Consider the following 14,264-nt stretch of genomic DNA (forward strand, 5'->3'; position numbering starts at 1 on the left):
AATGGATTGTAATACATGAGAATGTTTTATATTTTTAACATTATTATTTTTTTGTTATTAAAGATCTGTCTGTGAGCCAGATGCAGCCATCAAAACAGCCACATTTGGCTCGCGAGCCATAGGTTCCCGACCCCCGCTTTAAACACTCTTTCCTTTCCATGCTTCAAGCTAGTCCTACTATGCAGTTAAAATGCTGATTCTTAATTTGCACATTTAAATACTAGAAGTATTCTTTTTACTTCCTAAGGAAAAGAGTTATCAATATTAACAAAGCGTTCACCAATTACTCTTTTAATTTGATGGCCCTTTCTCCTTCATACAATAATACAAAAGTTTCCCTTTTTAAATGATCAACACTTAAAGCTATATTGGGATGCAATAAAAAAAACTTTTCATTTGCTTTTATAATTTTATTTCATGAGTAAAGCCATGACTGCAATAACACACCTTAGCACAATTCCAAACTTAGTGTAAGAACATTACCTGGAGATAGTATTTCTTCTCTTTAGCCACAGAGACAAAGGGCAGAATAAACAGAGCTTTCTTCTGCATTTCCAAAACCCGCTTCAAAATAAGTAATTCAGCAACAAGAGTCTTCCCGGCACTTGTAGGGGCTAAAACATGTTATTCCACAAAGTTAATCACAAAAATAATAATATTTGATATACTGCACTAGTAAATAATTTAACCATATTCAGTAACTACAGAGCCTAAGACTCCTATCATTAAGCCCCAACAAGCATTTGAAACCTTTATACCCTGAAGCATCCCTGAGCTTAAACTAGCTCTCTGAAGTCTCACACTGAAAATAAATCTTTATATCAACAAAAAATGATGAATATACTGAGTACCTAGCTTGTACCTGAAACTTCTTTCCTTTAAGTACTGTATGGCTAAAAGCCCTTCTCTGAGGAAGCCGGTGAATAACTTTAATATAGTGACAAGAGCTATTGATATGATAGAAGTTGAGGGAGAGGAGCTATAAGGAAGTTTATGGGAAGGAAACAGAACTTAGGAGAAAGAAGGGTAGAAGCAATGAGTGCCAAGCAGAAGAAACAGTATATGCAAACCTGGAGGAAAGCCTGGTAGGTTCAGATGGCCGTAAGTTATTAAACAAGTAGGGGAGCCTGACCGGTGGTGGTGCAGTGGCTAGAGCATCAACCTGGGACACTGAAGTCCCAGATTCAAAACCCCAAGGTCACCAGCTTGAGTGCAGGCTCACCAGCTTACGTGTGGGGTCACTGGCTTGATTACAGAATCATTGACATGGCTTGAGCCCAAAGGTTGCTGGCTTGAGCAAGGGGTCACTGGCTCAGCTTGAGCCCCGTTCCCTGGTCAAAGCACATATGAGAAGCAATGAATGAACAACTAAAGTGACACTACTACTAGTTGTTGCTTCTCATCTCTCTCCTTTCCTGTCTGTCTGTTTTTGCTTCTCTCAAAAAAAAAAAAAAAAAAAAAACACACAACAAAAGAACACGTAAATAGCTAAGTGAAAAAAAACATGAATGCATCACATGAAAAAGAGTTTTATCATCCCACCATGTAAGAAGTTTAGAATTTATCCTGAAAGTAATTCAGGCCTAACCTGTGGTGGCGCAGTGGATTAAGTGTCGACCTGGAATGCTGAGGTTGCCAATTCAAAACCCTGGGCTTGCCACGTCAAGGCACATATGAGAAGCAACTACTATGAGCTGATGCTTCCTGTTTCTCCCTCTCTTTCTCTCTCTTTCTCTCTTCCTCTCTCTCTCTCTCCCTCCCTCTCTCTCCTCTCTCTAAAATCAATAAATAAAATCTTAAAAAAAATAAAATAAAACAGACTTACTGAAAGTAATTCAGAGTGACAAGATCATATTTATACTTTATAAAGATGACTTTGACTGCAGAACAAGACCAGCGAGAGAGAAAAAATAAACTAGTTATAAAACTACTGCATAATCTAGAAGAAAGATGATAGTGAGCATAATCTAGACAAAGAAATGATAGGAGAAAGATGGTAGTAAATTAGGTAATGAGCCCAGGAACAGAGAGAAATAATCAGAATCAAGATATTTGAGGTTATAGACACTGGATGTGGTGATTGATGTGAATTGGTGACCAGAGTTATGAATGACAACCAGATATTGGTTTTAAATAATTGAAATACTCAGGCCATTCTACCACTGCCACTAATTACAAGTTAGCATTTATCGTGAACTTGCTATGTGCCAAAAACTGTTCTAACTGCTCTTTCATGCTCTCTCTCTGGTGATCTGCAAGGTTACACAGCCAATAAGTGTTAAAAATAGTTTTCTGCCCTGGCCAGACAGCTCAGTTGGTTAAAGCCTTGTCTTTAAATGCAAAGGTTGCCAGTTCAATCCTCAGACCGGGCACATATAGAAACAAATCAATGTTTCTGTCTGTCTCTCTCCCTTTCTCTCTCTATCTCTAAAAATCAATAAATAAAATTTTTAAAAATCCAACCAGTTTGACTAGAGCTTGAACTTATATCTACTGATAAATTGTCTAATTATTTTTTTCAACCATAACAAAAAACCTGGATGACTCACAATTTCAGAGAAAACTAATACAAAGAAAGTGCATCTTGGCCCTGGCTGGTTGGCTCAGTGGTAGAGCATCAGCCTGGCATGCAGGAGTCCTGGGTTCGATTCCCAGCCGGGGCATACAGGAGAGGCGCCCATCTGCTTCTCCACCCCTCCCCCTCTCCTTCCTCTCTGTCTCTCTCTTCCCCTCCAGCAGCCGAGGCTCCATTGGAGCAAAGTTGGCCCGGGCGCTGAGGATGGCTCCATGGCCTCTGCCTCAGACACTAGAATGACTCTGGTTGCAACAGAGCAGCGCCCCAGGTGGGCAGAGCATCACCCCCTGGCGGGCGTGCCAGCTGGATCCCGGTGGGGTGCATGCGGGAATCTGACTGCCTCCCGTTTCCAACTTCAGAAAAATACCAAAAAAAAAAAAAAAAAGAAAGAAAGAAAGAAAAGTGCATCTTACCAATTAGTTTCTAAAGTCAGTAAAAAGGTTAAAAAGCATGCGTGCCACAAGTGCCCTATAAAGCTCATAAAGTTTTCTATAAAGTATATTACATGTGGTTTTGTATATTTGATCCTACACAAGCAAGTCAATTTATAAATATTGTACATAATTTATAATGTTCACACACTGAAAAGCAACTGAGAGAGACTGGATTTACATGTCCCCCTGCACACTCACCCTGGGACGTATGTTTGTTGAGAGAAATGGTTAGCTCCCTTTAACTTGTCTGCTTTTCTTTCCTTCCCTGCACCAAGCCATATAATGTATTTTGCATAATCTAAATAAGCATATAGCCTGACCAGGCGGTGGCACAGTGGATAGAGCATCATACTGGGACGCCGAGGACCCAGGTTCGAGCTTGGACCCAAGGTCACTGGCTCGAGCAAGTAGTCACTCAGTCTGCTGAAGCCCCACGGTCAAGGCACATATGAGAAAGCAATGAATGAACAACTAAGGTGTCCCAACAAAAAACTGATGATTGATGCTTCTCACCTCTCTCCGTTCCTGTCTGTCCCTATCTATCCCTCTCTCTGACTCTCTGTCCCTGTAAATAAATAAATAAATAAATAGGCATATAATGAGACTCCATTTTTCAAATATATTTTAATACTTTCTCCCTACCTCAATAGAATATTCTTTACATTCACAATGTCTTTAATTTAGAGAAATTAATTTACGCAAATTTGAATACCTGAATAGACTAAATTCTTTCCTTCCAGGACTTGTCCAAGCAAAAGACACTCTGCTTGCCATTTAAACATCTTTTTTACACCAAAACTGTGATATTTCTCCAGAACCGCTGTAGGAAGTCCCCAGTTTGCCAATAGCAGCTTGTCTGTTTGGTCGTCAGGAACTGTTTGCTTGCATTCCTCTTTTAGGGAAAAAAAGAAAAATAATAATAGCTGAATTTAACATATGGCTTCAGTAGTTATCCCTCCACTCTATTTCGGAATTACTGCGTGTTAGAATGAGGCTACATAAAGCACACCTGACATAAAGCACATCCAATACAAGGAGCTGTGAGTTGTATTAAGCACTATTAGGAGTGAGCTCTCTACAGGTGATGCGATTTGGCCAACTAAGCAGCTGTTTCTGTAAAGGTCGAAAGACTCAGAAACCACTCGAATGCTGCTACTACCAGATGGTCACTGAATATAATCTGAAAGCACTTCTGTGTCTGAACAGAAAGTGACCTGCCGCACCAGGCCCCAGTCACAGACTGAGTAGGGGACTAGAAACCGAGGAAATCGTGCAGAAAAGCAAGTTCCTCGCGGAGACATCTTCCCGCCTGGCCACTTGGCCCGCTGGCCCCAGGGTGCCCGGGAGTACCTGCTGCTGCGGCCGAGGGGCGGCCGCGGTCCTTCAGGCCGCGTCTCAGGCCAGCGGGCGGGCTCAGCACCGGCTCCGAGGGGAGCGGGCGGCTGTCACTGCGGTCACTGCGGTCACTGCGGTCACCGCTGCTTCCCAAGAAGGAGTCCGAGCCAGATGTTGAACGCTGCCGTTTCCCACTCCAGCGCGGAAGATTCATTGCGAATTTTTCTTGGCTATTCAGGGATAGCCACAGTTCCAGCTTCCTCCCGTTTGGGAGAAACCCGGGCCGGTGACAGCAGTGGCCGTCACCTCCCTTCCCGCCACGGCCTTCAAACTCGGGCCTCCCAGCCCGCCCTGAAACCATAGAGTTCTCAGTGGTGACTGTAACCTGAGAACCATAGAGTCCGGGGAAGGAGCGGCTCTCCTGGGCTTCCTAGACCTCCCACTTCCGTAGCTGGTTAGTGTCAGAGACCAGACCCTCTGCGTATATAATTTGCAATTATAATCAGACTGGCCTGAATATTTTCTTTTCGTCCATTTCTGGTTGGACTATCAAGCTTTGCTAACTTTGTAAAATGAGCCGCCCATGAAATAGAAATCAGGGGAAGTAAATCTTAACATTGTTATGCTTTTTAAATAGTTACACGTTATGTGCACAAAACGTATATGTAAAACCTACGCTTCAAATGCACCACAGTTGGCACCTCTCTCCCAGAGGATGATGGTAGAACAGGAGCTATTTCTTTACACAATGTCCACTTTAGCCCAGTGGTGGGATTCAAATACTTTAACAACAATTTTAAGCATAAAGAAATGATATACTGAAGGGTAGTTTATTATTTAATGCATTTGATACTTAAAAACAATAAAAGGGGTACACAGAACTAGATTATAAGTTTTAAAATATTAATGAAAATATATTAAATAATACCTGACCAAAAAAGAAACAATAAAACTGTTATTTAAGATATTTCCATTTTGCTTCTTGATTGGTGTCCTCACTTGCAATTTTTTTCACCTATGGACAGAATGAAAACTACTATGAGCACTTAGAATGTACTGTTGCACAGATGAATGTTAAAAAGAAGAGTAAGGAATGTGAATTTGTGATTTCCACATTAGGCAGCTACCCAGGCATCCACCTTAGAGAGAACTCTGATTACAAGTGCCATTTTAATAACCAGTTTGCCAAACTCAGCAAAAAATTAGAAATCGGTTCTGCTGAACCTGTAAGAACAGGCTGAATCCCACCACTGCTTTAGCCATCACACACTGTGGGTCTGTGTCATGAGGAGTTGGGGACTGCTGACTCATAGACCCATTAGATGGTTATATGAACGCTGCAAGGAAGGGACTGGATGTGCCTGAGTGATCATTGTGAGCCCAGAGCTTATTAATGAACCTGTGCTCCACATACTGGCAAGGTAGAATCAAATGAGCTCTGGATATAAACTGCTGCCAGTAATTATCTAGTTGCACAATCCATCTCACCACGCAAATCTAGAAAGCGAAAGCCCTACCCTGAAAAGGCTGTGTTATTCTATAGCACTAAAAATCTCAAGAGGACTGATCCAATAAAAAAGACACATGACTGTAAATTCTCATGTAAAAACTTACCTTTTTTTAAAAATTTTTTGAACGACAATATTCTAAAATTCCACAAGATGGGGATATTACTCCATAAAATAACATTTTCCCTATTTATTTTTTATGCACTCATTAACTATTTATTGACCATCTACTGTGTGCTGGGCACCGGTGTATGGCAGGGAAATGGCATGAAATGGCTCCTGCTCTCAATGAGAAAGAGCTTGAAGAAGGAGACAGGTAATAAACTAATTAGTTAATTAATTCTTTTAAATTGTACTGATGCTCAGTCAGAAATGAACAGAGTGCTATCAAAGAAATAAAAGGGACCACGATTTAGATTGTAATCAATGGAAAAACTTTCTTAGATGCAGTATAGCATGGGGTCAGCACAAACTGTTGCCAATCAGTCCAGGTTTGAGGATTTAATAAGTGTGTGATCTTGGGCAACTTGCTTAACCCCTTTGTGCTTCCTTTCCTTCATCTATAATATGATGAGAATTATAATAGTAACCATGTATTTGGTTATTATGAGCACTAAATATGTCAACATGTGTAAAGTGCTTAGAACTGTGACCACCGCATAAAAGTACTATTCAAAGAACATGATATTTGGAAGCATCCGTGTGGCAGTAGGGTGAGATAACCCAAACTCCATTGTACAGAGAAGCCCCTGTGTTCAGGACCCTTCCAGATGATCCCCAGGTGATTGGTTCAGGGCTGGCATCCAGCTTCAGTGTCCTCATCAGGCCAGGGCTGAAGGCCCATAATCCTTTTACATATTTTAGATACTTTAGTGCCTGACCAGGTGGTTGCGCAGTGGATAGAGCGTCAGACTGGGACTCAGAGGGCCCAGATTCAAGGCTCCAAGGTCGCCAGCTTGAGTGCAGGCTCAACTGGTTTGAGCAAGGCTCACCAGCTTGAGCTCCAGGATCAATGGCTTGAGCAAGGGGTCACTCGGTCTGCTGTAGCCCTCCACCCCCCACCCCCACCCCCGCCAAAGCACATATGAGAAAGCAGTCAATGAACAACTAAGGTGCCACAACAAAGAATTGATGCTTCTCATATCTCTCCCTTCCTGTCTGTCCCTGTCTGTCCCTCTCTCTCTGTCTGTCACACACACACACACACACACACACACACACACACACACACAATATATATATAGTTAAATACTTAAGAAACGGAATATTTTGACATCAGAATAATGGCAGTATGAGAGATAATCCTGATCTCCCCCCTTGAAATTTCAACAAACTGAACAACTTAAAATGCAACAAAGGAACCCCAGGTTGGCTCGAAAGTACGCCTGAAAGATCCGCGCACAGAATGGACTAAAGCTGGGACAGGTTTAAAAGGGGGCGCAAGATAAAATACATTTGCGGTTGGCTCTGGAAAGAAGACAAACCAGGAGTGACTGGGTTTTTTACTCTGCCAGACTACAGGAAGGAGCGAAGCTCGGGCTATTCGGGTTTTGTCTGAAAGGTACAGAGAGGGAAACCTGGAGTGACTGGGTCTCCTTCTGCCAGGAGGAGCAGTGAGATAGAAGGGCAGGGGGGGAGATAAACAAAAGAGGCAGCAGAGGGTGGGGTCACTGCCACTGTTTCCACTGTCTGCCTGCAGCTTGCACTTGGCAGAGACAGAGAAAGAAAAAGTGACACACACACCCTACCCCCCCACACCCCCGCGCTAGCCTCTCAAATCCCACCTCTCTCACCTTGCAGGAATGGAGAGTGGCAGAGACAAACCCCACAGGTAGCTCTCCAGAGCTATTCTCTACCCTGAAGAATAGAAGTGCTCCACGTCAGATCCCCTGGTCTGTTGAAATGTGGGAAAGAGCGCCCAGAGGTCTGAGATCACCATTGCTAGAGCTGGAAAGCTGGAAAGCCAAAGCTGGAAAGCCCTCACAACATCCCCCACCCACCAACCCGACTGCAGCCCCACCTACATCATTGCACCAGCAACATGTCAGTGGAGGACAGCCATGAGTTTCACAGAGCTAAAAGTTCTACCACAGCAAAAGCTACTGGAAAAAAAAATAACCTCTCAAAACTGAAATTTATTTTTCCTTTTTTTCTCATTTTTAACTTTTTCTTTTTTTCCCCTTCTCATTCTTTTTTCTTGTTTTCTCTTTTGAATTTCATGTTCTCTAATTTTTACACTTATCATTCTTATTTTTATGGATGTTTTGTTTGTTTTAGATTTTTTTTCAACTTTTTTCTGTGGTTTTTCCTTTTTTACTTGTAATCATTTCTTAAATTTTTATATTATTTATCATATATTTTTAATTTTTAGTTTTGTTTGTTTTATTGTTAGAGTCCTAACCTTGCAACAGGGGTACGTAAAAACACGTGCACCCTCTATGTTCATTGCAGCATTCTTCTCAGTACCAAGACACAGAAACAACCAGTGTCCCTCAATAAGGGATTAGATAAAGATGATGTGATACATATATAAAATGGAATTCTACTCAGTCATAAGAAATGATGACACAGTGACATCTATGACAACATAGATAGACCTTGAGAACATTATACTGAGTGAAATAAGTAAATCAGGAAACGCTAAGGACTATTATTTCACACACAGGTGAGATATAAAACTGAGACTCATGAACATAGATAAGAGTTAAGTGGTTACCAGGGGGGAGAAGGATGTGGGAGAGGGAATAGGGAAAAGGGGGTAAAAAGGGACAAATATACAGTGACTGAAAATGATTTGACTTTGGGTGATGGGTACATGTAGACAAGTCCTGCTGGGGGTGAGAACGACAGAGACGTAAAGACCCGACTCCGGGGACCAAGTTCAGTGACGCAGATCCACTTTATTCAGGAAGTAAACTAGCTTATATACATGGGTTCAGCCAATAGGATGTTACAGCATGTTCCTCAAAGCCAATGGCTGAAAAGATCAGGGAGCTGCGTGGTTGGCGCTAAGTCACTTCCTTATAGCTGGCGAGCTTCCTTCCTGGGTGTGCCCAGGAGGCTTCTGGGAGCTGGAGTATTCTCACAGCATTGCATCAGCCACAGCTGCTAGGAATGCGCTCTGCACTCCACCCACAGGTACACAACATAATCAACAGTTCATATGCCATATAAACCTTTACCTGAAACCTATGTATTCTTTTTTTATCTTACTTTTATTAATTTTAATGCATGACATTGATAAATCAGGGTACATATGTTCCAAGAAAACATTTCCAGATTATTTTGACATTTGATTATGCTGCATACCCCTCACCCAAAGTCAAATTGTCTTCTGTCACCTTCTATCTGGTTTTCTTTGTGCCCCTCCCCTCCCCCCACCCCCTCTTTCTCCTTCCTCACCCTCTCCCCACCCCACCCCACCCTAACCCCTCTTACCATCACATTCTTGTCCATGTCTCTGAGTCTCATTTTTATGTCCCATCTATGTATGGGTTCATATAGTTCTTAGTTTTTTCTGATTTACTTATTTTGTTCCATATAGTGTTATCAAGGTCCATCCATGTTATTGTAAATGATCCGATGTCATCATTTCTTATGGCTGAGTAGTATTCCATAGTATATATGTGCCAAAGCTTTTTAATCCACTCGTCCTCTGACGGACACTTGGGCTGTTTCCAGATCTTCACTATTGTGAACAATGCTGCCATAAACATGGGGGTGCATTTCTCCTTCTGGAACAGTTCTATGGTGTTCTTGGGGTATATTCCTAAAAGTGGGATAGCTGGGTCAAAACACAGTTCAATTTTCAATTTTTTGAGGAATCTCCATTCTGTTTTCCACGGAGGCTGCACCAGTCTGCATTCCCACCAGCAGTGTAAGAGGGTTCCCTTTTCTCCACATCCTCGCCAGCACTTATTCTGTGTTGTTAAACCTATGTATTCTTATTGTTCAATGTCACCTGTTAGATTTAATTTTCTAAATAAAATTTTTTTAAAAAAGAAAGTGATATATTTTTTTTTTTTCATTTTTCTGAAGCTGGAAACAGGGAGAGACAGTCAGACAGACTCCCGCATGCGCCCGACCGGGATCCACCCGGCACGCCCACCAGGGGCGACGCTCTGCCCACCAGGGGGCGATGCTCTGCCCATCCTGGGCGTCGCCATGTTGCGACCAGAGCCACTCTAGCGCCTGAGGCAGAGGCCACAGAGCCATCCCCAGCGCCCGGGCCATCTTTGCTCCAATGGAGCCTTGGCTGCGGGAGGGGAAGAGAGAGACAGAAAGGAAAGCACGGCGGAGGGGTGGAGAAGCAAATGGGCGCTTCTCCTGTGTGCCCTGGCCGGGAATCGAACCCGGGTCCTCCGCACGCTAGGCCGACGCTCTACCACTGAGCCAACCGGCCAGGGCCGAAAGTGATATTTAAATGTTCTAACATTGTTCTAATATAAACCCAAAATTTTGGTGAGAAATGAAAACAAAAGAAATCTCTCACATTATTCTATTTTTATTGGGTAAATTATGATCAAATTAGGAAAAATAATAGGGAAGAAATTGCAAGTAATGGTTTATGTCATCCTATAAAAAAACTAGAGAATACTTTATAATTTACAATTTATTTCAAGCATTCAACATCTATTTCAAATCTTATAAACTCAGAAAATAGAAAAGGCTACTCCACAAAAATATTAAAAATTTTTTATGCTAACAGTTACTGTAATTAATACTAAAATAGCAAAAGTATTTCCCATCTGTCTTTTTATTGTGTCTGAGTTTGTGTTCCTTGGCATTTTTCCAATGTTAACTCTTCAAGGCCTGAGTGAAAGCCCTCCAGAAAAGAATGTGCACATATTTTCTGCCAATGTGACCTAGGAAACATACCAGTTCTGAAGCATACTTTATTTTTTTTTTAACTTTTTTTTTTTTTTCTTTACAGAGACAGAGAGAGAGAGTCAGAGAGAGGGATAGACAGGGACAGACAGACAGGAACAGAGAGATGAGAAGCATCAATCATTAGTTTTTTGTTGCACATTGCAACACCTTAGTTGTTCATTGATTGCTTTCTCATATGTGCCTTGACCGCGGGCCTTCAGCAGACTGAGTAACCCCTTGCTGGAGCCAGCGACCTTGGGCTCAAGCTGGTGAGCTTTTGCTCAAACCAGATGAGCCTGTGCTCAAGCTGGCGACCTCAGGGTCTCGAACCTGGGTCCTCTGCATCCCAGTCCGACGCTCTATCCACTGTGCCACCGCCTGGTCAGGCCTGAAGCACACTTTAAACTTAATTTCTGGTTTAACCATTTTTTTGTGTTTTTGTTCCTGTTGTTGTTTGTTTTTTTAAGACACAAAAGTGGTAGAATAGTGTTAGTAATGTTAGACACACAGACCCAGATTTGAACAGGCTTCCAGACTCATCCTCTCAATCTGCAGAACAGATATTTCTGTTTTGCTTACTGAGGGTGTTTCCCTTCTTGGGTTTGGGGGATTTTATATTTTACTTCTTATCCTGCTAGGAACTCCAGATGGCTATCTCCCAGAATACATAATCTAGTAACATCCACACTGTAGACCACCAGGCATCAGCAAATATTACTATGGAAAACTTTGGTTCTAATGCTTCACTTACTCCTTTAGATTGTTTGATTATTTGACATTCCTGTCCTGCAAGGAAACCCCTGATTTTATCAGTTTAATCATGAATTTTTTTTTATTTTTTTTTTTCTGAAGCTGGAAATGGGGATAGACAGTCAGACAGACTCCTGCATGCGCCCGACCGGGATCCACCTGGTACGCCCACCAGGAGGCGAAGCTCTGCCCACCAGGGGGCGATGCTCTGCCCCTCCGGGGCGTCGCTCTGTCTCGACCAGAGCCACTCTAGTGCCTGGGGCAGAGGCCAAGGAGCCATCCCCAGCGCCCGGGCCATCTTTGCTCCAATGGAGCCTCAGCTGCGGGAGGGGAAGAGAGAGACAGAGAGGAAGGAGAGGGGGAGGGGTGGAGAAGCAGATGGGCACTTCTCCTGTGTGCCCTGGCCGGGAATTGAACCCGGGACTTCTGCACGCCAGGCCAACGCTCTACCACTGAGCCAACCGGCCAGGGCTTAATCATGAATTTTTAAAATACATTTTTTATATAACATCCAGAGTTTTAAGGAAAAGTGTACTGTGCTAAACAAGTGGGTTTTGTTCAGCCTAATATTGCTGAAAGCATTATTAGCAAAGGAAATTCAAATTTTAAAAAAAAAGACGCCCTAGCCCAGTAGTTCAGTTGGTTAGAGCATCGTCCAGACATGACAGTCGAGACACATACAAGAATCAACCAATGAATGCATATATAAGTGGAACAACAAATCCGTGTTGTTGTTTTTTTCTTTCCCCTTCCTCTCTCTCTAAAAATTAATAAATACTTTCTGAAAAAGGAAACTCAAATAACAATTGATATACATTCAAAGATGCCATCTGATTATTTTAGTAAGTTTGCATAAATAAATAAAGCGTGATTTTTCTATTGAAATTACAGAGGTTATATGGAAAATGAAATTTACACAAATTACATTTTGAGTAAATGTCCTGACTAAAACAGGATCATCTACCCACACTAAATAAATTCTGTTCTGTGCTTCTCACATGAGTGGAAGTGATTTGCAAAAAAAAAGAAAGAACTGGAAAATATATAGGATCAGAAATACGGAATTCAATTGATGCTGATTGGGTCTAATGTTCCCAGATTAAAGGAGATGCAGATTAAGAGAATTTTGTGTTTGAAGTTCAGTGGTTCGCAAGGGAAACAAGACCAGTGGCTGAACATTACAATCCCCTGGGAGTTTTAAAATTGTTATCTTACTCCTGGAGATTTTCTTTCTATTTTTTTTTATTTTTATTTTATTTATTTATTTTTTTCTGAAGCTGGAAACGGGGAGAGACAGTCAGACAGACTCCCGCATGTGCCCAACCGGGATCCACCCGGCACGCCCACCAGGGGCGAAGCTTTGCCCACCAGGGGGCAATGCTCTGCCCCTCCAGGGCATCGCTCTGCCACGACCAGAGCCACTCTAGCGCCTGGGGCAGAGGCCAAGGAGCCATCCTCAGCGCCCGGGCCATCTTTGCTCCAATGGAGCCTTGGCTGCGGGAGGGGAAGAGAGAGACAGAGAGGAAGGAGGGGGGGGTGGAGAAGCAAATGGGCGTTTCTCCTATGTGCCCTGGCCAGGAATCGAACCCGGGTCCCCCGCACACCAGGCCGACGCTCTACCGCTGAGCCAACCGGCCAGGGTCACTCCTGGAGATTTTGACATAATTGGTGGAGGATAGATTCTAGGCACCTACAAGCTCCCCGGGTGTTCCTAATGTGCTGCTGAAATTGAGAACCACTGGTGCAATCTAAGGAATGAGGCAGACCTGAATTTAGGTGGCTTCACTGAAAAAATTTTAACAAGAGGCTTAAATTAACAAGAACTCTGAAAAGGACCAATTTCTCCACAATGACCCAAAGAACTAGTCAAAATAGCTTACTTATGGATGAGGATGGAAGCAAAATTGAAATAACTTCAAAGGTTTAAGTTAAAAAATCAGAAAATCAATTTAGGAGTGGTAAAATTAATTTTTAAATTTATTTATTGATTTGAGAGAGAGAGAGGAAGGGAGACAGAAACCTCAATCTGTTCCCATATGTGCTCTGACCAAGGATTAAACCCACAACCTTTCTGTAACCAACCTGACAGGTGGTGGTGCAGTGGATAGAGCACTGACCTGGGACACTGATATTCCAGGTTTGAAACCCAGAAGGTCGCCAGCTTGAGCACAGGTTCACCACCTTGAGCATGGGGTCATCAGCTTGAGCATGGGTTCATAGACATGACCCCATGGTTTCTGGCTTAAGCCCAAAGGTCATTGGCTTGCGTCCAAGGTCCCTGGTTTGAGCAAGGGGTCACAGCTCAGCTGGACCCTCCTGGTCAAGACACATGAGAAGCAATCAATGAACAACTAAAGTGCCTGTTGGGTCCAAGTTTGGAGGCAAGAAATGGAGGGGTGCAAGGAGCCAGGAGCTGAAAGAAGACGCATGGAACCATAGGCAGATGATAACATGCTTTATTGGGCTGTAGCATCAGCCAGACTCAGTATGGCCATGGCAGCCTCATGCAGTGCACAGGAGTTATAGCAAATCACACAAAAGTGGCACCAAGCCATGATTATGGAGAGATTACATAAGTGAAGGTTACATAAATTGGGCGTGCATGTGTACTGTCCCTGTCTGTTTCCCTTAGTCATGCATGGCTGGATCTGACTGAGCGGACCTGCCCACAGTGACTCCATCTTGTGCAGGCTGTTTACCAATTCTATGGAGACCAGCTTCCTGACAGTGCCACAAGTACGACTTGATGCTTCTCATCTCTTTCCCTTCCTGTGTCTATGTCTCTCTCTCTCT

General features: G+C 42.9%; 1 protein-coding gene across 1 annotated transcript in view; it reads right to left on the bottom strand.

Annotated features, from left to right (window-relative positions):
• Positions 1-5,008, bottom strand: part of POLQ (DNA polymerase theta) — a 134,040-nt gene extending 129,032 nt beyond the window's left edge. Inside the window, exons 1-3 of the mRNA XM_066347918.1 lie at positions 4,360-5,008; positions 3,722-3,901; positions 484-614 (exon numbers count right to left, since the gene is read on the bottom strand). Of these exons, the coding sequence (XP_066204015.1) occupies positions 484-614; positions 3,722-3,901; positions 4,360-4,705 (657 nt within the window). The 5' untranslated portion in view covers positions 4,706-5,008. The remainder of the gene's footprint in view (positions 1-483; positions 615-3,721; positions 3,902-4,359) is intronic.
• Positions 5,009-14,264: the final 9,256 nt, after the last annotated feature.

The sequence above is a fragment of the Saccopteryx leptura genome, chromosome 8 (genome assembly GCF_036850995.1).
Source record: "Saccopteryx leptura isolate mSacLep1 chromosome 8, mSacLep1_pri_phased_curated, whole genome shotgun sequence".
Classification (NCBI taxonomy): Eukaryota; Metazoa; Chordata; class Mammalia; order Chiroptera; family Emballonuridae; genus Saccopteryx; species Saccopteryx leptura.